Source organism: Trematomus bernacchii, unplaced genomic scaffold, assembly GCF_902827165.1.
Source record: "Trematomus bernacchii unplaced genomic scaffold, fTreBer1.1, whole genome shotgun sequence".
Classification (NCBI taxonomy): Eukaryota; Metazoa; Chordata; class Actinopteri; order Perciformes; family Nototheniidae; genus Trematomus; species Trematomus bernacchii.
Genome location: NW_022987691.1, coordinates 336,118 through 362,899, shown reverse-complemented (window position 1 = coordinate 362,899; position 26,782 = coordinate 336,118). Strand labels below are relative to the sequence as shown.

The window sequence follows — 26,782 nt, the reverse complement described above, 5'->3', positions numbered from 1 at the left end:
GCGTGACGTTAGCTTAGAGTCACGTTAGCTTAGTGCCACGTTAGCTTACCTTATGTAAAGGCTTTAAATTGTTCCTGTCTTCTGTGGTGAGACATTTCAATTTAAACCCAGCCTTCCCTAAGGGACTCTGGATTAGCTTCACAGGAGCATCAAAAAAAGGAGCAAACAACATTATGAAACTGTGAAGCGACAGCAGAGCGTGGCTCCGTGTCAGCGCTGTTATAAAACACATGTTTCATGGAAGTGTGCTGACAGACACGTAGATGGAAAGTGAGGCAGCTGTGGATAGCTAACGTAAATTGAATGAAGTTAAAAATAATATATCAAGGGGCTCGATTTAGATCTGAGGCTTGATTTCAATGTCTTCTTGTTAGCTTAGCTTAGTTTCACATTAGCTTAGCGCCACGTTACCTTAGCATCATGTTAGCTTAGCACAATAGGACAGGGATCCACATATTCTTCTCTTCCGTAGTAAGACATATTCATTTAAATCCAACTGGGATTCTGGAAAAGCTAAATGGAATTTATTTAATTTTTGTATTGTTAGCTTAGTGTCACGTTAGCTTAGTGTCACGGTAGCTTAGTGTCACGTTAGCTTAGCGCTACATGACAGAGATCAACAACATCTACAATTCAATATTTAGACGTTTTTATTAGAATCCAGTATTCTTAAAGGACTCTGGATAAACTACACAGGATTGATTTAAATGTCATATTGTTAGCTTCGCGTCACGTTAGCTTACCTTATGTAAAGGCTTTACATTTTTCCTTGTTTCTGTGGTGAGACATTTCAATTTAAACCCAGCCTTCCCTAAGGGACTCTGGATTAGCTTCACAGGAGCATCAAAAAAAGGAGCAAACAACATTATGAAACTGTGAAGCTACAGCAGAGCGTGGCTCCGTGTCAGCGCTGTTACAAAACACATGTTTCATGTGCTGACAGACACGTAGATGGAAAGTGAGGCAGCTGTGGTTAGCTAACGCAGAGGAAACTTCCCACCCAGACGCACGCAGTAAACTGAAGGTTAACTCCAGTGTTGGATGTTTTATTGAAGCAGTGATTAACCTGTGGCTCCCCCATGTAAACTCCCCGGGAGTCACTCATACATTACGACATCGCTGAGGAACGCACTGATGTGGAACATGAAGGATTCAGGTTGGGTTTTTAATTTTATTACAGCCTCTGAATCGAAGCATTTGGTCCACACATTGGAAACATGCACGATTCAGGGTAATCCAGGTCATTTTAAGACATTAAAAAACAACTTATTTATCGCGGGTTTAAATTAAAACAAGACTATGTTTGATGTTGTTTAACACTTTTCTCTTGGACACTCCATATGGTCAGGGTACATTTGTATACCTTGCTGTGAATTAAACCAAGATTATTATAATATAAATGTCTTCTTTGTCCAAGATGACCAAAAACTTGGACGATGTAGTTGGCGAGCAGATGGCGGTAAAACGTTAAAGCAATACATTACATACCGTAATAATCTACGCTGACAGAGAAGTTTTATGTTTCGAGTGTCAGCATGAGGTCGGCAAAGTAACTCACCGCACAGTCGAATAATTTCCACACTGTAACTTGACATCTCTCATTACATAACCAACATAAGACCCAAAAGCCCTGGGTTTGTGTAATGGGACCATAAATTAAAACCTAGTCTCAGAGTGTTTTGTTTTAATTGATATCCTGGTGTTGTTTAAACATGGAACATATTCTTGCTTGTAGTGAAACCCCAGAGAATAATCATCCAATGCTTTAGTTCATCTCAGTTCTTTGAAGCCTTTATGTGTCTTTCAGCTCGTTGTTTTGGTTTAATTATGGCCCGATACTTTACTGATTTGATTTACTGTCTCATCCACTTGTATTCCAGGCAAATCAGGCTGTTTTATATAAAAAGGCAGATCCTAAAAACCCACTTTTCAATATTTTCTCAGCTGCAAACAGCAGACGGTAACATAGTGGAGCATTTAGAAACTATAGAGACGTAGGAGGAGACCAAAACAGAGGTAATAGGGTACATATAATTAAATTGAGTGAAGATGGTTAATATTTTTGAAGCAGTATTTTGTGGATAATGTATAAGGAGCTACTTGTAGTGATTAAAGCCCAAAGAATAATCATCCAACGCTTAACCTCTTAAGCCCTGAGCCTGTTTTTCAGGTCTCAAGCTCGAAAATGACATGCCCAGAACAAATGACCATATCTTCCCTTCTAAAAGTGGTAAATTAATAATCTTTTTTCTCAAAGCAATGATAAACCTGTGAGTTGGATGTAGAAAAGTCAGAATCAATATAGATGTTTTTATTTTAAAGTAAATTCAGATTGAACATAGTAAAAAAATGTAAATGATAGTGTCCGTCCAAAGAAAAACATAACTTATAGTGAAAACTACCCTTGGATGATGGGTTAGTAGACTAAAAGCTTTAGGAATCCAAAGTACAACATATAATAAGTACCCTGTATCAAGATTGATGCAAAACAAGTGACATTTGACCTTTTTAGAGAGATTTAGAAAAAATAACCCACTTCTGGGGTCATTTGGGTGGATTTTCCATATGTCTGGCTTCCCTTGGTCGATTTTGATGATTGACACCTCTTTTTAACCGTTAGAGCCAATAGAATCGAGGGGAGGTTCCTAAAATCCACCTAGACGTTCCATTCAGGAGTGAGAGTGATGCGCACGCAGACGAAAGCTATGTTACACTCTGAAAACTGAAAACTAGGTTTATTGCGGATGGATTATCAGAAATCATTTCAAAGTGACGCAGACACGTTGGATTAACCTTCAGCAGCGTTTTTATCGTTTTAATGCAATTGAAGACCACTTTTTATCAGAACAACAGCTAAGGTAAGACATATTGCCGTTTTTGCTCCCAAAAGCTACGTCGTGCGATGTCTGAGTTTGCTTCCCGTGTCGCGAGTTTTGATTGCTCAGTGATGATACTTATGTGGAATCTCACCTTGCTAGCTCATATCTTGTTTGTGCAGATCCGATAAGTAATAAAGTATTTATACCGTGAGTTAGTATGTTAGTATTTTTTTCGCTCAGGGCTCACTCATTTCTTGTGAGACTTGTGTTTTGTTTCGGTAAAAATGGTTCGTATCGTCAGTTAGCTGAGTTTCTTCCCGTTAAGTGGGTATTACACATTAATAGGTTGTTAAATGTTAAAGGGGACCTATCATGCTAAATGCACTTTTGTACGTCTTTTATACATGAATATGTGTCCCCGGTGTTCCAGGGAACTCACCAAGTGTCAGAAAACACAACCCTCTCTATTTTCCTCCATACCCAAATCTAAAAAAAAGGGGCTGCAACGGATCTGATAAAAACTGATCCAGATTTGAACGTTTTCTCTGATGTCAGGACGGAGGAGCTGACCTATCAGGGGAATGAGAGGTTGCCGTGGCATGGTAACAGCATGGTAACAGCATGGTAACAGCATGGTAACACGACGCTCGTAACTCGGCCCCCTCCTTTGCAGGGGGGCGTGGTCAGCTGCAGCGCATGCAAAGACAGGGTGGAGGAGAGCAAAATAGAGCGAAATGAGGCATGGCTAAAATGCATGATCTGTTTGGTATTTTTGAAAATGAAAACGTATAAATATGCCTTATATAGGTATGGCCCTACAATATATCATTCAAATATAGCATGATAGGTCCACTTTAAGAAGCCCTGAGACACAGTTTCGTGAAAAAACCACAAGACATAGATACACTAAACCCACTATACACTACCTGATTACAAAACAGCAGAGAGAAACATAGTGGAGCATTTTGAAGCTAAAGACACTGTGGAGGAGACCAAAACAGAGCTAAAACTCGGGTAAATATACTTCCCGCTGGGGTAGCAAATACATTGACAGGGTTAAACCAATTATAGTTCCACAAATTATGTTTTAAACCCGTACAATAGTGAGAAATGAAAGGGAATCCTGACTAACTTGTGTTGTTTTTTCTAGGGTTTAGCGTGGGAAAGGCAGAAGTTTGATATAGATATTTCTCATAACCATTAAGTAAAGCAAAGTGTTTTGAGGAAAATTACCAATCAGCATTAAGTATATCTCTATAAATAAACTTAAACAACCATATCTTGCTCCTCAGAGTTGACTGGTAAACATGTAAGAGATAAAAACAGATCAGTATTGACCTTCTTTTACCTCCCCAGAGTTATGCAACAAAACAGCCCCTGACTCACAGTATTTAATTGTTGGACCACATCATTGCGAAATACTAAGGCTGTGAAAATGATTCATCGCATTCAATGCCAAAATAGTTTTTTATAGCAGTAAAAAAGTTGTTTTTGAGGCAAAGCGCCAACAAATATGGACTGAAGCAGATTATTTGGTTGGATGAAAACATGTTGTAAACATTAGACATGATTACATCCTTCTTTTATCAAACAAAATTTACTTTTAGACATAACAACAGTTTATTTATTGGGTTGTTACATCTATTGGGAATGTTTGGATCTGTCTGAAAACAATAATGTAGGAGCCATTTTGTTTAATTCAGCTTTTTTGAAACCATGTTTTCTTTGCATATTAACACTCATAAATTGATTTTTGAAGTAAAAAGCTAACGTTATGCTAAAGGTTGGGCTATAAAGGAACTACAGCACGGTCACATGACTTCACGTCACCACCGCTAAGCTAAAGGTGGCTAATGTTGGGCTATAAAGGAACTACAGCACGGTCACATGACTTCACGTCGCCACCGCTAAGCTAAAGGAGGCTAATGTTGGGCTATAAAGGAACTACAGCACGGTCACATGACTTCACGTCACCACCGCTAAGCTAAAGGCGGCTAATGTTGGGCTATAAAGGAACTACAGCACGGTCACATGACTTCACGTCACCACCGCTAAGCTAAAGGAGGCTAATGTTGGGCTATAAAGGAACTACAGCACGGTCACATGACTTCACGTCACCACCGCTAAGCTAAAGGAGGCTAATGTTGGGCTATAAAGGAACTACAGCACGGTCACATGACTTCACGTTCACCACCGCTAAGCTAAAGGTGGCTAATGCTGGGCGTGATGACGTTTAGTCGTCTCATTTAGACACTTGTTAGCGACCACCGTTTTTAAATTCACCAGTGGGGTATTTACTGATGTATTATATGTCGTAGAACAAAAATCTCTTCAGCTTGTGTTAACCACAGACCTCATTTCAGGATAACAACCAAAAACACATTCAGAAACCATTGACTTTCAGACCAGGGAACACAAAGTGCTCAAATGCTACATTTTAGGACTCATTCCTGCAGCTGTCTTACATTAAAGCTTCAATGGTTTGAACTTTTTGGTACAGCTCTACCAAATACGTTACAGTTGTACTCACTTGTAGACCCTGGCATTGTACTTCCTCTCCCCGGGGAAGCCGAACATGCCGCAGATGACTCGGGCGTTCTGCGGAGACCACTCCGTGTTACAGATCTGTTTCCATTTCCCGCCGTCCTTCACCTCCACGTAGCCCTCCGTCATCGGGATCCGCTTCCTATACGAGGACAGGATGGCTCGGATGCGCACATCCTCCACCTGGATATCCATGTTCTGTGGACAGAAACATTGAGAGAGGTGCAAATAAGTCAATCAAATATGTATATATGACAATAAGATGTACTGTATGTACCTACGTTGGACTCGCAAATAGGCATGTATATACTGTATATTGGCATATTTTCATCTATTTATTCAATTTTATTTCATGCAAATCTTTACTTTTAATTATAATATTTACATTTACAATATTTTTTGGATAGTTTTATCGCACATTTTTACATCATCTTCTAATGTCTATACAATTGTGTTACTCTAAAATGGAGCAACGGTCAGAAAACCTAAGTTCCCCCGGGATAAATAAAGTATCCTGATGCTAATTATTTATATATATTGATAACAAATCCTCATTTATTTCTGTATATATCTCTATTATGTATATATTTAGAGTTTTCCAGCATTATTCCTATTTGTTCCTATTCCTTATCTAACCTTCTTTGATCACAGAGAAATACCTGTTTATGCTATCGGCGTATATCATTTATAATACAGTTTATGTGTAATGAATTCCCACTTCAGTTCATTCATAGTGAACAAACTGGATTTCATTTGAGGAATGTATTAGTTGTGTAAGAAAGACTTTCCATGTTCTGCCTCGATGCACTCTGATGTGATGTTAACAGGCCATACGTGCGTCTAGAAACAGTATTTCCTGTGTTACGTAACATGCAAAGACCCCCAGCTTTTGCGTCTGCTTGTAAATCTTTTCCAGATTGCCCAAACATTTCGCCGGCGATTCCTTTTATTAATGCTTAACACCGTGACCCCCTGCTGAAGGTAACACGTGCACAACGTTATAGTGTGTCGCTGGAAAGCATCAGTCAGAAAAAGCACTAAAACAGCATTTTGAGTGCACATGCAGTAGGAGGTAATTAGGAGACTGACATTTATTTCCACCACTACTTCATCTTTAACCACAGACACTGGGACACTAACATACTACTTATACTGAAGTTATTTTGCCCTTAAATGTGTCACTGTTGCACAACATCAATCAACCAAACCCAGATTTACCTGCTGAGTAATTAAAGCTGCACTCGTCAACAGTTTTCTGCATCAGTTAGATGTGTTTAATGTAAGTGGGAGGAGAAGTAAGGACGAATGTACAATTAAGTTTACACAAAACTATAGTTCCCCTTAGTTTATTGGGCGTTTTAGCACCTTTTAGCCCATTATTTTTGCTTTATGGTGTAAACATCTGTTCAATAAATAGACAACAGGATAGGGAATTGGCAGCACCTTGGCCATTACAATCTACATTTGAAAAAACAATAAACTTCTGTATGTACCACTTATAAAGCTGTGCCTTATTAAAAGCTAACATACTATATACCCCATTTCACGGAAAAATGTCATGGTGCTATAAATGAGTCCATATTGCCTTTTTGGCATCTCAAAATGGTAACAAATGGCTCTGTTCAAATTGGCCAAATCATTAAAATACTGTATTTTAAGCAGGCAATATTGTTGCATCCATATATATGTGCTTTTAGTAACTGCCTCGGGCCCCAAAAACACCTATTTTGTACATTTTTTAGAATTTCAAGGGCCAGTGCTGAAATATATGACATCTGCGTGTGCCTTTGAATCATTTCTATCAGTCGTACACCATTATGTCTGTTAACCTACAAAACGTCATGGCTGTAGGAGTGAAGCATCTGAAGATATTTAAACCTGGAAGTGTCTTTTCTGGGGTTTAATATCAAACCTAACCCTTCAACACAAACTAATGTCCACAAATATCAGATGTACATTGGCCAATTCAACAGTTTTCCGTCTTGGTTTGTAACTTTGATGGACCGATAAAGAGTGATAGGTTTATCAATGTAGGAAAAGAAGAGTGAGTGTCTAAGAAAGCTCAGCCAGAGTTTGTTAGTTCACAGTCAGTGTGAGGCCGTCAAAAACCAGCTCGGAGCTTTTCCTCTCAGACTATTTGCAGCGATTAAATAAACATTTTCCTCTCCAGTAGACCAACCCACATTCTTTTAGCTACGTGACTGAGTGGAGGCAGTTCAGTCTGGCTGGTTTAGGGGGGGTTGGATGTTGCTTTGCTCCACAAATGGGACGATACTTCTCTCTCATATACAGCCAAAAACGAACCAACACATCAAATAATGACAAAGCAGTGGTTTCCTAAATTGGCGTTTGCCTCCAAGGAAGGGCAGCGGAGTGAAAGGTACAAACCGTCCGTCTCCTTGCCCTCTGCTATTTCCTCCCAGAGATAAACCACATTACTCAATCCGGTTTGAGGTATCGAGGTCTGGACTGCAGGGGATAAAACTGTAAAAAGGCTGAAATCATGGAACACGATAATGACTGGAAATGTGGTGACGGTGACCTCATCTGGAGTTACTGTATATATATATACAGTACATGACTCGTTGGTAGACGTGAAAAAACACAGGTTTTAGCCGAGCGTTGGCTAGGAAATCCAGACTCAACATTCAACCCAACAGGACAATGGGGTCAAAGATTGCTATGGGCATGCTGGTGTGAAAATGGTTTAAATGTCTGATAATGACAGATAAACAACTACCCTCTCCCTCGAACTGTACAGCATCCATGCCAACCCTTTATCTCTGCATATTTAGTAAGAAAACTTAAAGTGGACCTATCATGCTATATTTGAATAATATAGTGTAGGACCATACCTATATAAGGCATATTTATACTTTATTTTTTTCAAAATACCAAACAGATCATGCATTTTAGCCATGCCTCATTTCGCTCAATTTGAAAAATGTTAGCTCTGTTTTTGCAAGGGCAGATTCAGTGAGAACAGCACCATCTAGAGGCCTGGCATATGTACTACAGCGTCTCCAGCGCTTTCGAACGGCAATGGCTGTGGCTGTCTCCTCCTGATTGGTGGAGTTGGCCCAATAGCCGTAGCGCCACCGTCCTGACGTCAGGACAGTGTTCAAATCTGGATCAGTTTTTATCAGATCCGTTGCAGCCCCTTTTTTAGAGATTTGGGTATGGAGGAAAATAGAGAGGGTTGTGTTTTCTGACACTTGGTGAGTTCCCTGGAACACCGGGGACACATATTCATGTAGAAAAGACGTACAAAAGTGCATTTTGCATGATAGGTCCCCTTTAAGTAAGAGTCTAAAAACAGCACTGTTTCTAAGGTTTTTCAATTTGTCCAATCCTTCCCCCTCCTGTTTAGGGTTCAGATGGTCCTCACATGGACCAGAAATGACCATTTGTCTGCAGAAATTAAGAGATGTATGTGTGTCTTGTTCCGAGTTGCTAGATATACAGTACATGACTCATTGGCAGACATAAAAACAAACACGTTTTAGCCGAACATTGTGGGTTAGCAAGGAAATCCAGACTAAACATTAAGCTGGGGTGATTGAATGTCTGATAAAAACAGAAGCAAAACACTTTTTTTCTGATTTTCCAACCCTTCCCCCTCCTGTTTAGGGTTCAGAGGATGGACTGAAATTGCCATTTGCCTGCAAAAAGACATGTTTTCTAACATGTGTGTCTTGTTTTGGGTTTCTAGGGTCAGATATTTCTGGGTATTCATTCATCATAGCAAAACTTCGCAAAGAAATGGGGGCAAAACCCTATGGGCTATTGGTTCAGAAACCAACAGCCATCTGTGACCACTAGGAGAAGAGTGAACCCAGAATATACCAAAGCACACAGTTCAGTAGTTGGCAGAAAGCAAGTACAATACAGCCAAGACCTCATGGTTCCATGGTGTAATGGTTAGCACTCTGGACTTTGAATCCAGCGATCTGTGTTCAAATCTCGGTGGAACCTGATCATCTGCTGACAGAAACCCCTCATATATACACACACAGCTCCTAATACTAGGATGAGTGCTATTCTAAGTTGGTTCAGTTACCAACTGTGCAAACTCATAGTACAGCTCCTCTTTAAATCGAAGTTGGACAATTTTGTCCTACTTTTCCAATCCCTCCCCTTCATGTTTAGGGTTCAGATGGTCCTCACATGGACAACAAATTGCCATTTGCGTGCAAAAACAAGAGTTTTCTAACATGTGTGTCCTTTGGGTTTCTAGGATCAGATATTTCTGGGTATTCATTCATCATAGCAAAACTTCCCTGAAGAAATGGGGGCAAAACCCTATGGACTATTGGTCCAGAAACCAACAGCCATCTGTGACCACTAGGAGAAGAGTGAACCCAGAATATACCAAAGCACACAGTTCAGTAGTTGGCAGAAAGCAAGTGCAATACAGCCAAGACCTCATGGTTCCATGCTGTAATGGTTAGCACTCTGGACTTTGAATCCAGCGATCGGAGTTCAAATCTCGGTGGAACCTGATCATCTCCTGACAGAAACCCCTCATATATATACACACAGCTCCTAATACTAGGATGAGTACTATTCAGAGTCTAAGTTGGTTCAGTTACAGACTTCCAAAAGCACAAACCCAATACCACACTTCAGATGTATATAAACACAGCTCCTTTTTAGTGGGACATTTTCTCCTACGTTTCTCCTTCCTGTTCAGGTCCTAATATGGACAGAAAATTGCCATTTGCCTGCAGAAAAGAAGAGATTTCTAACATCTTGTTTTGGTTTTCTAGATATACAGTCTCTGACTTGGTGGTAGACATGACCAACATTTAACCAAACAGGACAATGGAGGCAAAGATGGCTGTGGGCATGATGCTGGTGTGAAAGAATCCAGATTGAATGATAAACATAAATCCTTCCTCTTGATATAAACAGCAACCATCCAAAACCTTTTTTCTAATGCTGCGTTCACACCGGACGCGATGCGATGTTTGGGGGCGGCGCGATTACATGTAAAGTCAATGCAGAGACGCGGACAGACGCGAATTCGCTCCGACGGTGCGCATGAAGCGGCGCGAATCACACGATTGAGGCGATTGAACGGTGCCGCGTTAAACGCGAGAGTTCAATTTTTTCAACTCGAGCGTCAAATTCACGTGACGCGTTCTCGCGGAAGCCAATCAGCGTTGAGGATCTCAGCCTGCCGTCACTGACGTTCAACCACACAACATCAACCGTTAGCTGTTAGCAGTTAGCACACAGAGCTCACAGCTCCTCATATCTGTTCAGAAACTGGACAAAAGTGAAACAAGTACAAACCACAGACTGTCTGTGTCATGGCGAATACAGTCGCTGCTTTATTTATGTCTGTATAGGCCGTTGTTATGAGTGTGAATGATATACAACGTTAGCTTAGCCTGGTCGACCCGATCTTCATTCAGAAAACAAGCATTTTAAAAGGTGTTTTGCCTGCCGTCTTGTCTGCAGACTTGTCAAAGCATTAATTCATGGTTGTTACTAACCGGTATCAGTATGTTGTTACTTCGGCATCATTTAGAAACGTGTATTACAATTTAATCACGGTAAAATATGTTCATTTGTTGTAGTTGTAGCTCCCGAGCCAGCGCGTCTTGTTTGAATGATGCGAGTAAACACAGCTGGCAGCCGCGGTGAAACTCCAGCGTTTGAGAGCGATGCGATAGGAGCGATTAGAGGGAAGCGAATAGTCGCATCGCGTCCGGTGTGAACGCAGCATGAGTCTAACTTCCACTTTTCCAATCCTTCCCCCTCCTGTTTAGGGTTCAGAGGATGGACTGAAATTGCCATTTGCCTGCAAAAATACATGTTTTCTAACATGTGTGTCCTTTGGGTTTCTAGGGTCAGATATTTCTGGGTATTCATTCATCATAGCAAAACTTCACAAAGAAATGGGGGCAAAACCCTATGGACTATTGGTTCAGAAACCAACAGCCATCTGTGACCACTAGGAGAAGAGTGAACCCAGAATATACCAAAGCACACCGTTCAATAGTTGGCAGAAAGCAAGTGCAATACAGCCAAGACCTCATGGTTCCGTGGTGTAATGGTTAGCACTCTGGACTTTGAATCCAGCGATCGGAGTTCAAATCTCAGTGGAACCTGATCATCTCCTGACAGAAGCCTCTCATATATATACACACACAGCTCCTAATACTAGGATGAGTACTATTCAGAGTCTAAGTTGGTTCAGTTACCGACTTCCAAAAGCACAAAACCAATACCACACTTCAGATGTATATAAACACAGCTCCTTTTTAGTGGGACATTTTCTCCTACGTTTCTCCTTCCTGTTCAGGTCCTAATATGGACAGAAAATTGCCATTTGCCTGCAGAAAAGAAGAGATTTCTAACATCTTGTTTTGGTTGTATAGATATACAGTCTCTGACTTGGTGGTAGACATGACCAACATTTAACCAAACAGGACAATGGAGGCAAAGATGGTTGTGGGCATGCTGGTGTGAAAGAATCCAGATTGAATGATAAACATAAATCCTTCCTCTTGATATAAACAGCAACCATCCAAAACCTTTTTTCTAAGTCTAACTTCCACTTTTTCAATCCCTCCCCTTCCTGTTTAGGGTTCAGATGGACAAACATTGCCATTTGTCTGCAGAAAATAAGAGATTTCTAACATGTGTGTCTTGTTTCGACACACTCCGGAGAAGGGGGGCCTTTCCTGAATATTTTTCTTGTCCAGGAGGAAAAGTGGCACATGTGGAAAAGCGATTAGCGGCATGAGTTGTAAGGTAGAGGTGAAAGGGGGCCTCAATCTGTCGCAACTCAGCTGTGAGTCCCAGAGGCTGTAATACATGTTTTTATTTGTAGTAACACTTACTGTATGTTCTGCTTCATATGGCTGGACATGACGCCAATGAGAGCGAAAGGTTGAACCTAAACAGCAATTCTCCAGGCTGTAAACCCAACATATATGAGATGAAAGTGTGAAAACACTCCAGAGTTTTATGATAACCCTCCATGTGTGCAGCTTTAACATACCATGTAGTAATTGGATAAACATTTCAAGGAGCTGAAGGCAGTGTGGTAGCATTCACATTAAACCAAGCTATTTGGAAGATAGAGAGAATGACATCATCTGTATTCATTCATACGTTTAACTACTCAGCATTGATCAGGAAATGGAGCTGGAGCCCAATGTCACATTGATGTCATCTACTGAAATAAGTCTGAGCATCAAGAGAGTAATTTAAGACTAAAACAGGATGAAGCAGAACTGATTTATAGCAATGGGTCACCAAAAACAACATCAATTATATAAAGTACACCTCCTTATGCTCCAAGACTAAGAGATTTCTATTGAAAGGAAAGCACAAGCACATCAGACCAAACAGACTTCACTGGTGGTGGAAAGGATTAGGAAAGAAAAGGTGATCAAATGTTATAAACATGATAGTGATGGACTGTTGGTTCAGTTACCAAGCCCTCTGTGACTACTACAAGAAGGGTGAACCCAAAATATGCTGTAGTTATTAGTTGTAGTGGAGGAAAGACTGCATTTGCCACAAAAGAAGTGCAATATATGCCAGATCACATGGTTCCATGGTGTAATGGTTAGCACTCTGGACTTTGAATCCAGTGATCTGAGTTCAAATCTCGGTGGAACCTGATGGTTTGCAGAGTTTCACCACACATGTACAATATATAATCCCCCATTTCCAACGTATTCAAAAGGAAACCATTATGTCAGAACTTCACTGTAAGAGATGGGGACAATACCCAAACAGTTGTCTCGTCCTCTATTGGTTCAGTTACAAACTACTAGAAGTGAGAAACCAAAGTTTAACGTAAATATAGTTGCATCTGCTCGAAAAACAGTGCGCTAAAACTGAGGAAACTCATGGTTCCATGGTGTAATGGTTAGCACTCTGGACTTTGAATCCAGTGATCTGAGTTCAAATCTCAGTGGAACCTGATGATTTACAGAGTTACCCCACACATATTCAATATATAATCCCCCATTTCCAATGTGTTTAAAGGGAACCCATCAGGTCAGAACTTCACTGTAAGAAATGGCAGAAACCTATTCTTCCTCCAGCATTTAGAGTTATCAAATTCAAAGGTAGTCTTTCTAGTACAACATTTTAAAAAGAAAGTAGAAAGAGTCATATTGCCCCGTATTCACTGTCAAAAGGAACTGTTTAGTTGCAAGAACATTCAGCGGGGAAAGTCCCAAAAAACAGAAAACATAGTAAAAAAACTACTCGAAGCGAGAAACCAAAGTTTAACGTAGATTTATTTGCTTGAAAAAAAGTGCCATAAAGTTTAAACCTCAGAACTTTACTGTTAGAGATGGTGACAGAACCCAAACAGATCTTTCCTGATCATTAACGGTAAACCAATTCGTCCTGGTTTCTTTATATATCATTTCTACCAACTGCTCCTAATACTAGTATCTGTAAAACACACTCTAAATATCTCTATGTGTGCTTTGTACATTAGCGACAAGTGGAACTCAAATCCTCTTCTTCCATAATGTTTAAAGGACAGGGTCAGATATATCAGAGCATCCCAGCAGAACTTGATGGCTGCAACACCCAAGATGTTCATTTCTTCATAGCACACATATCGTCCGTTCAATATAGTCTGACAACATGGCTCCATGGTGTAATGGTTAGCACTCTGGACTTTGAATCCAGTGATCCCAGTTCAAATCTCAGTGGAACCTGAAGTTTAACTGAGTTACCCCCAACATATACAGAATATAATCCCCCATTTCCAATGTGTTTGAAGGGAAACCATCAGGTCAGAACTTCACTGTAAGAGATGGGGACCAAACACTTCTCTCTCTCTCTCTCTATTGGTTCAGTTACCAACAACTAGAAGAGAGAAACCAAAGTTTAACCTAGATAGAGTTGCATTTGGACTTTCCTCCATCTCTTACAGAGAAGTTCTGACCTGATGGTTTAAACATATTGGAAATGGGGGATTAAATATCAATTATGTTAGAGATAACTCAGCAACTGATCAGGTTCCACTGAGATTTGAACTCAGATCACTGGATTCAAAGTCCAGAGTGCTAACCATTACACCATGGAACCACGTTTTTTAAACTTTATGGCACTTTTATTTCGAGCAAATGCATGTGTAATAAATGTCTTTATTCCAGAGGAGCTGTGTTTCATAAAACTAAATCCACGGTACATTTTGTAGAATGTTCTTATGACTAAACCTGATAGTTTAGTACCCAGACCCCATAGTTCTGTTATCGAATAACCGCCAAGTCTTGAAGAGTTAAATGCAGAGTCTAAATCTCACTGTGAGAGCTGTGTACATGAGGGACAATTGTCAACACTTCTATAATATAAGGGTAACCCTGTTCGCCTCCTGAGTCTAGTATGGGTTAAATGCTGAGTCTTAATCTCATTGTCTCATTGAAATTAAAATCCTTCATATCCATAATCTTTATAAAACAGGGTCCGATTTTTGAGGTACTTGTTCAAATGTAACATCTTAGCAGAACTTCACTGTAAGAGAAGGGGGCAAAACTCAAACTGTTCTTCCTCAAGCATCCAACTAAATATAAAGACTGCAATTGCCCAGAAAAATAGTGCAATAAAGTAAAAACATATGGTTCCATTGTGTAAAGGTTAGCAAAGCAAATTCACTCCTAAGCTATGGACTATTGGTTCAGTTACCAACACCACTAGAAGAAGGGTGAACCCAGAATAAATCAAAGCTTTTAGTTTCATGGCACACAGTTCAATAGTTGGCAGAAAGAAAGTGCAATACAGCCCAGATCACATGGTTCCATGGTGTAATGGTTAGCACTCTGGACTCTGAAGCCACTGATCCCAGTTCTAATCTCAGTGGAACCTGATCAGTTGGCTAAGACTGAGACACCGCTGTTCTGTAATTACACCAACGTGCAATAATATAAAAAACAAAACCACGACTCCACTGTTATGCAATAACACTTATGTGTGATTTGTAAAGTAGTAGAATCTACTTCGCCTGTAACTTGTACATTTGAATAACTTTTACATTTTTCTTCAGTGACCAGTAGGAGATGGTTGAACCAAGAATATGCCTAAGTATTTAGTTTCATGGCACACAGTTCAATTGATGGCAGAAACAAAATGCAATACACAGCTGATCACATGGTTCCATGGTGTAATGGGTTAGCACTCTGGACTTTGAGTCCAGTGATCAGAGTTCAAATCTCCATGGAACCTGATGAATTACTGACAGAAACACCACACATATACAATATATAATCCCCCATTTCCAATGTGTTTAAAAGGAAACCATCAGGTCAGAACTTCACTGTTAGACATGGTGACAAAACACAAACATCTCCCCTTCCTGTTATTGGTTCATTTACAAACTACTAGAAGTGAGAAACCAAAGTTTAACGTGAATAAAATTGCATCTGCTAGAAAAAAAAGTGCACCAGAACTGAGGAAGTATGTGGTTCCATGGTGTAATGGTTAGCACTCTGGACTTTGAATCCAGTGATCTGAGTTCAAATCTCGGTGGAACCTGAAGATTAACGGTAAACCCACTTTCCATCCTGGTTTCTTTATAAATAATTTCTACCAACTGCTCCTAATACCACAATCTGTAAAACACACTATAAGGCCCAATCCCAAACCGCTCCCTACACCCTACCCCTACACACTACCCCTCCGTTTGCGCGTTCGCGCGGAGGGTCCACCACATTAAGTGCTGTTCTAAACCAACGAGTGTGGAGAGGTGTGGAAGGGGAGTGGGCTATCAAGCCCTCGAACAGCGAGTCTGCAGCGGTGCTGACTGGAGACCGGTCTCTACCTGACCGGAGTCACGCTGTGTGTGTCCGTCAGGAAACACGCTGTTTACAAACAGTTCCAGCAAACATCCACTGATAAACTGCATTGTTAACAACCTCATGATAACCTCATATGTTTTAACTTAGGATCATACCTGTGTTTAGTCTAGAAAAAGGTAAATGTGTGCATTTTATTATAAAGTTGTGTATATTTACAGACTGTTGCAAAAACTAAGAAGCTTATAAACATCAGGTTTCAAACTAAAAGAGCTTTACAGAAAAGTAACACAATGAAAGATGTTTGGAGTTTTATTTTAGTTATTAATTTAATGTTTTGTCTAAGAGATGCTGATTTGAAACCGTTGTTACATACAGTTACGGCATTTCCTGTTTCTGCCGGAGAGAGGGGAGTTTGTCCCAAAGCTTGCTGCTGTCTCCCTCCATCTGACAGGAGGGAGCCTCGTTGAGCTGCGAGTGTCACTCCACGGAGTTCACTCCGTCACGGAGGGGTAGTGTGTAGGGGTAGTGTGTAGGGGTAGGGTGTAGGGCATGGTTTGGGATTGGGCCTCAATATCTCTATGTGTGCTTTGTACATTAGCGACAAGTGGAACTCAAATCCTCTTCTTCCATAATGTTTAAAGGACAGGGTCAGATATATCAGAGCATCCCAGCAGAACTTGATGGCTGCAACACCCAAGATGTTCATTTCTTCATAGCACACATATCGTCCGTTCAATATAGTCTGACAACATGGCTCCATGTTGTAATGGTTAGCACTCTGGACTTTGAATCCAGTGATTCCAGTTCAAATCTCGGTGGAACCTGAAGTTTAACTGAGTTACCCCCAACATATACAGAATATAATCCCCCATTTCCAATGTGTTTGAAGGGAAACCATCAGGTCAGAACTTCACTGTAAGAGATGGGGACCAAACACTTCTCTCTCTCTCTCTATTGGTTCAGTTACCAACAACTAGAAGAGAGAAACCAAAGTTTAACCTAGATAGAGTTGCATTTGGACTTTCCTCCATCTCTTACAGCGAAGTTCAGACCTGATGGTTTAAACATATTGGAAATGGGGGATTAAATATCAATTATGTTAGAGATAACTCAGCAACTGATCAGGTTCCACTGAGATTTGAACTCAGATCACTGGATTCAAAGTCCAGAGTGCTAACCATTACACCATGGAACCACATTATTTAAACTTTATGGCACTTTTATTTCGAGCAAATGCATGTGTAATAAATGTCTTTATTCCAGAGGAGCTGTGTTTCATAAAACTAAATCCACGGTACATTTTGTAGAATGTTCTTATGACTAAACCTGATAGTTTAGTACCCAGACCCCATAGTTCTGTTATCGAATAACCGCCAAGTCTTGAAGAGTTAAATGCAGAGTCTAAATCTCACTGTTAGAGCTGTGTACATGAGGGACAATTGTCAACACTTCTATAATATAAGGGTTACCCTGTTCGCCTCCTGAGTCTAGTATGGGTTAAATGCTGAGTCTTAATCTCATTGTCTCATTGAAATTAAAATCCTTCATATCCATAATCTTTATAAAACAGGGTCCGATTTTTGAGGTACTTGTTCAAATGTAACATCTTAGCAGAACTTCACTGTAAGAGAAGGGGGCAAAACTCAAACTGTTCTTCCTCAAGCATCCAACTAAATATAAAGACTGCAATTGCCCAGAAAAAGAGTGCAATAAAGTAAAAACATATGGTTCCATTGTGTAAAGGTTAGCAAAGCAAATTCTCTCCTAAACTATGGACTATTGGTTCAGTTACCAACACCACTAGAAGAAGGGTGAACCCAGAATAAATCAAAGCTTTTAGTTTCATGGCACACCGTTCAATAGTTGGCAGAAAGAAAGTGCAATACAGCCCAGATCACATGGTTCCATGGTGTAATGGTTAGCACTCTGGACTCTGAAGCCACTGATCCCAGTTCAAATCTCGGTGGAACCTGATCAGTTGGCTAAGACTGAGACACCGCTGTTCTGTAATTACACCAACGTGCAATAATATAAAAAACAAAACCGAGACTCCACTGTTGTGCAATAACACTTATGTGTGATTTGTAAATTCGTAGAATCTACTTCGCCTGTAACTTGTACATTTGAATAACTTTTACATTTTTCTTCAGTGACCAGTAGGAGATGGTTGAACCAAGAATATGCCTAAGTATTTAGTTTCATGGCACACAGTTCAATTGATGGCAGAAACCAAATGCAATACACTTCTGATCTCATGGTTCAATGGTGTAATGGTTAGCACTCTGGACTCTGAAGCCACTGATCCCAGTTCAAATCTCTGTGGAACCTGATGGTTAGGTGATAGAAACCCCACATATATACACAAACAGCTCCTAATACTACATGACTGATCTAGTAAAGTCTAAGTTGGTTCAGTTACAAACTACTTTACACTTGATATATAGTTCAAGTTTCATATAACACAGCTCCTGTTGAGTCTAAAGTCGAATAAATACTACATTAGCTTGAAAAAAAAGTGCAGGAGAGCCCCTAAAGTGTAAACATGGTCAAGTACTCTCAACAGAAACTGTTTTCTGTTGTCCTGCAAAATATCTCAACAATCAAAAGTCCTGCTCATCTCTTTTATACTCCTAACAAGTAAAGTGGGATAAAACTACAGCTCACACCTCAAATAGAGGAAGCAAATGACCCTCCATAGTAATGGACTATTGGTTCTACTACTAGAAGAAAAGGGTGAAGTCACAACGTCTCAGTTTCAAATCACATGCTTTATTTTCCAGAAAAAGCACTCTGGACTTAGAGTCCAGTGATCAGAGTTCAAATCTCGATGGAACCTGATGAATTACTGACAGAAACACCACACATATACAATATATAATCCCCCATTTCCAATGTGTTTAAAAGGAAACCATCAGGTCAGAACTTCACTGTTAGACATGGTGACAAAACACAAACATCTCCCCTTCCTGTTATTGGTTCATTTACAAACTACTAGAAGTGAGAAACCAAAGTTTAACGTGAATAAAATTGCATCTGCTAGAAAAAAAAGTGCACCAGAACTGAGGAAGTATGTGGTTCCATGGTGTAATGGTTAGCACTCTGGACTTTGAATCCAGTGATCTGAGTTCAAATCTCGGTGGAACCTGAAGATTAACGGTAAACCCACATTTCATCCTGGTTTCTTTATAAATAATTTCTACCAACTGCTCCTAATACCACAATCTGTAAAACACACTATAAGGCCCAATCCCAAACCGCTCCCTACACCCTACCCCTACACACTACCCCTCCGTTTGCGCGTTCGCGCGGAGGGTCCACCACATTAAGTGCTGTTCCAAACCAACGAGTGTGGAGAGGTGTGGAAGGGGAGTGGGCTATCAAGCCCTCGAACAGCGAGTCTGCAGCGGTGCTGACTGGAGACCGGTCTCTACCTGACCGGAGTCACGCTGTGTGTGTCCGTCAGGAAACACGCTGTTTACAAACAGTCCCAGCAAACGTCCACTGATAAACTGCGATGTTAACAACCTCATGATAACCTCATATGTTTTAACTTAGGATCGTACCTGTGTTTAGTCTAGAAAAAGGTAAATGTGTGCATTTTATTATAAAGTTGTGTATATTTACAGACTGTTGCAAAAACTAAGAAGCTTATAAACATCAGGTTTCAAACTAAAAGAGCTTTACAGAAAAGTAACACAATGAAAGATGTTTGGAGTTTTATTTTAGTTATTAATTTAATGTTTTGTCAAAGAGATGCTGATTTGAAACCGTTGTTACATACAGTTACGGCATTTCCTGTTTCTGAGGAGAGAGGGGAGTTTGCCCCAAAGCTTGCTGCTGTCTCCCTCCATCTGACAGGAGGGAGCCTCGTTGAGCTGCGAGTGTCACTCCACAGAGTTCACTCTGTCACGGAGGGGTAGTGTGTAGGGGTAGTGTGTAGGGGTAGGGTGTAGGGCGTGGTTTGGGATTGGGCCTCAATATCTTTATGTGTGCTTTGTACATTAGCGACAAGTGGAACTCAAATCCTCTTCTTCCATAATGTTTAAAGGACAGGGTCAGATATATCAGACCATCCCAGCAGAACTTGATGGCTGCAACACCCAAGATGTTCATTTCTTCATAGCACACATATCTTTCGTTCAATATAGTCTAACAATGTGGTTCCATGGTGTAATGGTTAGCACTCTGGACTTTGAATCCAGTGATCCGAGTTCAAATCTCGGTGGAACCTGAAGATTTGCTGAGTGACCCCCAACATATACAGAATATAATCCCCCATTTCCAATGTGTTTGAAGGGAAACCATCAGGTCAGAACTTCACTGTAAGAGATGGTGACCAAACACCTCTCTCTCTCTATTGGTTCAGTTACCAACAACTAGAAGAGAGAAACCAAAGTTTAACCTAGATAGAGTTGCATTTGGACTTTCCTCCATCTCTTACAGCGAAGTTCTGACGAGAGGCCTGTACTACGAAGCTGGTTCAACCTAACCTGGATATGTTTGAGTTAGCCGGTTGGCCCAATCCAAAACATACGCCCTCTCGCTAAACTGTACTACGACGCTGGTTATCAAGTGGATCGCTCAAGCCAGCCGTGTCCTATCTAGTTAGGTGCGCGTTCACATGAAAGGGGTGGTATTTGGAGCATTCGACCAATCACAAACATGGACAAGCGTACTGACAGCGCAGCGTCATACTTCCTGAATGAAAAGTGAACTTTAATATTAGTCAAATATGAAGAAGTTAAACTTTAAACATCCATGACTTAAACACTTTACCCAGGATCAAAGCCACATAGCTGCACCTGCAAGGTGAATACAGCTGGTAACAGAGAAAGTGTTTGAATGCGTTCATTAACAGGTTTATGATATCACTGCCCCGTCCAAGACACGATCTGACTTTAATTACATTTGACTCGAGTGTTTCGTCAACTTAATGTGTTGCTTAAAATAATACTTCTGCATACAGTATGTGACACTGTGAGTGTTGCACGGCCAGATACGGCTCAGCTGACTCAGATAAGGAAATATATGATACATTATGATGTGATATGATATGAATGATAATGGCACACATCGACGTCTGCACTCACAGTGCCGCGGACTGTACGTAATGTTACTCTGATCCGGTTACTTATGTTGTGGCAGATATTTAAGTAAGCTTTCTTAACGCTAATATTATAATAGTCAGATTGCTCTGAAGATGGGAGGGGATATTCTATTAATTTTCACGTTCACACAGTCAGTTGATTTTTGCCGGCCGTCTTTCCTGCAACGGCAGTTTTTCTGTATTTCCTCTATCCTGTAATATGACTTGATCGCTTTAAACTCCGCACACGGAGCTCTGATTGGTCAGCAGGCGGTGCTTTCACTGAGTTGATCTCTTAGCCTGCAACCTAACCTCCTCCCGAGGAGGTTAGCCGCTCAGCATAAGTTACCATGGAGATCTAGCCCGCTAAAAAGAGAACCAGCGTCGTAGGACCGGAAAGCCAGAGTTTTCCCTGAAGTCAGCCGGCTAAGCGAAAATCCGGCTTCGTAGTACAGGCTTCTGATGGTTTAAACATATTGGAAATGGGGGATTAAATATCAATTATGTTAGAGATAACTCAGCAAATGATCAGGTTCCACCGAGATTTGAACTCAGATCACTGGATTCAAAGTCCAGAGTGCTAACCATTACACCATGGAACCACGTTATTTAAACTTTATGGCACTTTTATTTCGAACAAATGCATGTGTAATAAATGTCTTTATTCCAGAGGAGCTGTGTTTCATAAAACTAAATCCACGGTACATTTTGTTGAATGTTCTTGTGACTAAACCTGATAGTTTAGTACCCAGACCCCATAGTTCTGTTATCGAATAACCGCCAAGTCTTGAAGAGTTAAATGCAGAGTCTAAATCTCACTGTTAGAGCTGTGTACATGAGGGACAATTGTCAACACTTCTATAATATAAGGGTTACCCTGTTCGCCTCCTGAGTCTAGTATGGGTTAAATGCTGAGTCTTAATCTCATTGTCTCATTGAAATTAAAATCCTTCATATCCATAATCTTTATAAAACAGGGTCCGATTTTTGAGGTACTTGTTCAAATGTAACATCTTAGCAGAACTTCACTGTAAGAGAAGGGGGCAAAACTCAAACTGTTCTTCCTCAAGCATCCAACTAAATATAAAGACTGCAATTGCCCAGAAAAGGACTGCAATTAAGTAAAAACATATGGTTCCATTGTGTAAAGGTTAGCAAAGCAAATTCACTCCTAAACTATGGACTATTGGTTCAGTTACCAACACCACTAGAAGAAGGGTGAACCCAGAATAAATCAAAGCTTTTAGTTTCATGGCACACAGTTCAATAGTTGGCAGAAAGAAAGTGCAATACAGCCAAGATCACATGGTTCCATGGTGTAATGGTTAGCACTCTGGACTTTGAATCCACTGATCCCAGTTCTAATCTCGGTGGAACCTGATCATTTACGGAGTTAACCCAAACATAACCCGTAACTAATCCCCCATTTCCAATATGTTTAAAAGGAAACCATCACGTCAGAACTTCACTGTAACATATGGAGACAAACTGGAATAGATATTTCTTCCTCAACTTTGTGGGGATTTTTGGATGGGGGGTGCATTTTTGTTCATTTTTTAATGAGTGGGGTTGGGGGGGATGAGTAATATTTAACTCAACATTCCTGTTTTCGGTCTTCAATGAAACAAATAATTGTTCAATCAAATAATTAAAACTTGTTCTGTTCTACTTAAAAAAAATAAAAAAATCTGTTGAAATGTCATGTTTTTTGTTTAATTTTGCATCGAATATTTCCAAAATTCCCCAGCTTAACTTCCCATGGAAACTTTCCGGAAACTTCCGGAAATTTACCGGAAAGTTTCCGCCCCTTTGCAACCCTACTCATAACACAGCTCAATTTATGCCAAAGTAACGATGCAAACACAATAAAACTACGAGTTCAAATCTCGGTGGAACCTGATCAGTTACTGACAGAGACCCCACAGTACTCACTAGTAGCTTAATGTATACTTTCTGCCAATAGGTAAAACACAACATCTCACTGTGTGTGCTTTGTACGTTTGTGGCAATTCACACAAAAACCTCCAATTCCATTAAAGTGTAAAGGACAGAGATAGAAACATTTCAATCGGTTCATTCCTTTGGCATTCATAGTTAGCTAAATCTAATTCAAGGGAAGTCTTTCTGGTACAAAATGAAAAAAGAAAGTAGAAAGAGTCACATTGCCCCGTATTGAATGTCTAAAGGAACGGTTTAGTTGCAAGAATATTCAACGGGGAAAGTCCCAAAAGACCAAAAACCATAAACAATACAAAATAAATAAATACCCTCCATAGGGTCTATCGGTTCAGTTACAAACTACTAGAAGCGAGAAGAAACCATAGGTGGAGTTAGTTGTATTTGCTCGAAAACAAGTGCATTAACGCTCAGGACCTCATGGTTCCATGGTGTAATGGTTAGCACTCTGGACTCTGAATCCAGTGATCCCAGTTCAAATCTCAGTGGAACCTGATGACTTGGTGACCAGACCCCACATATATACACAAACTAGGACTAGTGGGATGAGTAGTGTCGAAGTGGGTTCTGTACCTAACTACCAAAGCACTAACCCAAAATATTACACAGCTCCTCTTTAGTCTAAGGTTGAACTTATTTCCCACTTTTCCAATCCTTCCTGTTTCCCTAGCAGAACTTCACTGTAAGAGAAGGGGGCAAAACTCAAACTGTTCTTCCTCAAGCATCCAACACAATATAAAGACTGCAATTGCCCAGAAAAGGACTGCAATTAAGTAAAAACATATGGTTCCATGATGGTTAGCAAAGCAAATTCACTCCTAAGCTATGGACTATTGGTTCAGTTACCAACGCCACTAGAAGAAGGGTGAACCCAGAATAAATCAAAGCTTTTAGTTTCATGGCACACCGTTCAATAGTTGGCAGAAAGAAAGTGCAATACAGCCAAGATAACATGGTTCCATGGTGTAATGGTTAGCACTCTGGACTCTGAAGCCACTGATCCCAGTTCAAATCTCGGTAGAACCTGATCAGTTGGCTAAGACTAAGACACTGCTGTTCTGTAATTACACCAACGTGCAATAATATAAAAAACAAAACCACGACTCCACTGTTGTGCAATAACACTTATGTGTGATTTGTAAATTCGTAGAATCTACTTCGTCTGTAACTTGTACATTTGAATAACTTTTTCTTCAGTGACCACAAGGAGATGGTTGAACCAAGAATATGCCTAAGTATTTAGTGTCATGGCACAGTTCAATTGATGGCAGAAATACAATGCAATACACAGCTGATCACATGGTTCCATGGTGTAATGGTTAGCACTGTCAGCAAGATATGATCAGGTTCCACCGAGATTTGAACTCTGATCACTGGATTCAAAGTCCAGAGTGCTAACCATTACACCATGGAACCTTGTGTTTAGGGATTTATTGCAGGTTTTTTCTGCACTCTTTACTCTACTTTGGACTACAGAGGAGTTGTGTTCTATGCAAGTAAAAACTAAGGTTTACTTTGGCGTTTCTAGACCAGAGTCTTTTGATTATTTACAGAGTTATCCCAAACATATACAATATATAACAATATATAATCCCCCATTTACAGTGTGTTTAACAGGAAACCATCATGTCAGAACTTCACTCTAAGAGATTGGACAACACCCAAACAGTTAACCTTTCATCTATTGGTTCAGTTACAAACTACTAGAAGCAAGAAACCAAAGCTTAACGTAGATTTAGTTGCATTAGCTGAAAAAAAAGTGCCATGATCTCAGAATCACAAGGTTCCATGGTGTAATGGTTAGCACTCTGGACTTTGAATCCAGTGATCTGAGTTCAAATCTCGGTGGAACCTGATGGTTAGGTGATAGAAACCCCACATATATACACAAACAACTCCTAATACTACATGACTAATCTAATAAAGTCTAAGCTGGTTCAGTTACAAACTACTTTACACTTGATATATAGTTCAAGTTTCATATAACACAGCTCCTGTTGAGTCTAAAGTGGAATAAATACTACATTAGCTTGAAAGAAAAAGTGCAGGAGAGCCCCTAAAGTGTAAACATGGTCAAGTACTCTCAACAGAAACTGTTTTCTGTTGTCCTGCAAAATATCTCAACAATCAAAAGTACACTGGACTCTGAATCCAGTGATCCCAGTTCAAATCTTGGTGGAACCTGATCATTTACAGAGTTAACCCAAACATAACCAGTAACTAATTCCCCATTTCCAATATGTTTAAAAGGAACCCATCACGTCAGAACTTCACTGTAAGATATGAGGACAAACCCAAACAGATATTTCCTCCTCAAGCATTAAGAGTTAGCAAAATCAAAAGATTAGAAGAAGAGTGAACCCAGAATATGCCAATGTTTTTAGTCTCATAACATAGCTTAATTTATGGCAAAGTAACGATGCAAACAAGACACAATCCATGGTTCCATGGTGTAATGGTTAGCACTCTGGACTTTGAATCCAGTGATCCGAGTTCAAATCTCGGTGGAACCTGATGATTTACTAACTTATCCCCCACACATATATATAACATCAACTCACTATTTCCATCATGTTTCAAAGGAAACCATCAAGGCAGAACTTCACATTAACATATGGGGGCAAAACCCAAACTGTTAGGAGAGTTAGCGAAATCAAGTTCCACAGCTAGTCTTACTTTTTTCTGATTAAATGTTTATTTGCAAGAACGTCCGATTTAAACCAGTATTTACCCTTTCTCTCAGTTGGAAGAAGTGGGCAAGTCTCTGAAAAAGTGGAAAGGTAAAAGACCTACGCCCGACTAACAATCAAAAGCCCTTTTCATTTTGTTCAACAAGTTACTTGGGATACAAACCACAGCTCATCGTCTACAATAGAACAAGCAAATGACCCTCCATAGTTATGGACTATCGGTTCAGTTGCTAAGAGTCACTAGAAAGAGGGTGAACACAGAATATCTCATCGTTTTTATTACTCATAACTAGAGATGTCCCGATCCGATCACGTGATCGGGGATCGGAGCCGATCACGTGATTTTCAAAAGATCGGAATCGGGAGAAAAAAATCGGGGATCGGGATTTTTTTTAATTTTTTTTTTTTTTTTATAAAATATTTGTATTATTTTATTTAATGTTACAAATCAAAAATGACCATGTTCACGTCTTAAAGTCATCCTGAGGCCTTAGTTTTGGTTTAAAATTACACAACATCATGTATGTGTTGCTTCTTTTGGGCTTGTTTTCATAGACCTGGTTGCTTATTTCTCTCAAATCTGGCAACAGAGTGGGCGCAGTGTCTAATAGTAGCAGTAAGCTAACGAGAGGCTACGTTCAGCTGGTGCCTCGGGAGTCGGGACAGAGAAAATGTCAGGAGTTTGGAAGTATTATAAAATTGAAAGCGAAGGCAGTGTAACAGCCAGATGCAATGTTTGCAAGGCGGAGGTTCCGCGTGGTGGAAAGAACAGAGCTACGTTCAACACGACCAATCTAATACGCCACCTGAGAAACAAACACCAACAACAACACGACGAGTACACAGCGGCCACTCAGGTATCGGCACTGAAACAACCAACACTTTCAGAGACTTTTAAAAGGAAAG

At 40.2% G+C, this 26,782-nt stretch overlaps 1 protein-coding gene and 18 non-coding genes across 19 annotated transcripts in view; 14 read left to right on the top strand and 5 right to left on the bottom strand.

The window, feature by feature from the left end:
- Positions 1-26,782, bottom strand: part of LOC117489093 (lysyl oxidase homolog 2B-like) — a 110,954-nt gene that overhangs the window by 23,098 nt on the left and 61,074 nt on the right. Inside the window, 1 exon segment of the mRNA XM_034138329.1 lies at positions 5,350-5,561. Coding sequence (XP_033994220.1) covers positions 5,350-5,561 — 212 coding nt within the window.
- On the top strand, positions 9,267-9,338 carry trnaq-uug. Its single transcript has one exon. It is a non-coding gene; the product is annotated as a tRNA-Gln (tRNA).
- On the top strand, positions 9,793-9,864 carry trnaq-uug. The gene has a single exon. It is a non-coding gene; the product is annotated as a tRNA-Gln (tRNA).
- Positions 11,411-11,482, top strand: trnaq-uug. The gene has a single exon. It is a non-coding gene; the product is annotated as a tRNA-Gln (tRNA).
- On the top strand, positions 12,934-13,005 carry trnaq-uug. Its single transcript has one exon. It is a non-coding gene; the product is annotated as a tRNA-Gln (tRNA).
- trnaq-uug lies at positions 13,240-13,311 on the top strand. The gene has a single exon. It is a non-coding gene; the product is annotated as a tRNA-Gln (tRNA).
- Positions 13,994-14,065, top strand: trnaq-uug. Its single transcript has one exon. It is a non-coding gene; the product is annotated as a tRNA-Gln (tRNA).
- trnaq-uug lies at positions 14,367-14,438 on the bottom strand. The gene has a single exon. It is a non-coding gene; the product is annotated as a tRNA-Gln (tRNA).
- On the top strand, positions 15,810-15,881 carry trnaq-uug. Its single transcript has one exon. It is a non-coding gene; the product is annotated as a tRNA-Gln (tRNA).
- trnaq-uug lies at positions 17,268-17,339 on the bottom strand. Its single transcript has one exon. It is a non-coding gene; the product is annotated as a tRNA-Gln (tRNA).
- Positions 18,045-18,116, top strand: trnaq-cug. Its single transcript has one exon. It is a non-coding gene; the product is annotated as a tRNA-Gln (tRNA).
- Positions 19,218-19,289, top strand: trnaq-uug. The gene has a single exon. It is a non-coding gene; the product is annotated as a tRNA-Gln (tRNA).
- On the top strand, positions 20,304-20,375 carry trnaq-uug. Its single transcript has one exon. It is a non-coding gene; the product is annotated as a tRNA-Gln (tRNA).
- trnaq-uug lies at positions 21,761-21,832 on the bottom strand. The gene has a single exon. It is a non-coding gene; the product is annotated as a tRNA-Gln (tRNA).
- trnaq-uug lies at positions 22,538-22,609 on the top strand. Its single transcript has one exon. It is a non-coding gene; the product is annotated as a tRNA-Gln (tRNA).
- Positions 23,609-23,680, top strand: trnaq-cug. Its single transcript has one exon. It is a non-coding gene; the product is annotated as a tRNA-Gln (tRNA).
- trnaq-uug lies at positions 24,531-24,602 on the bottom strand. Its single transcript has one exon. It is a non-coding gene; the product is annotated as a tRNA-Gln (tRNA).
- On the top strand, positions 24,969-25,040 carry trnaq-uug. The gene has a single exon. It is a non-coding gene; the product is annotated as a tRNA-Gln (tRNA).
- Positions 25,628-25,699, top strand: trnaq-uug. Its single transcript has one exon. It is a non-coding gene; the product is annotated as a tRNA-Gln (tRNA).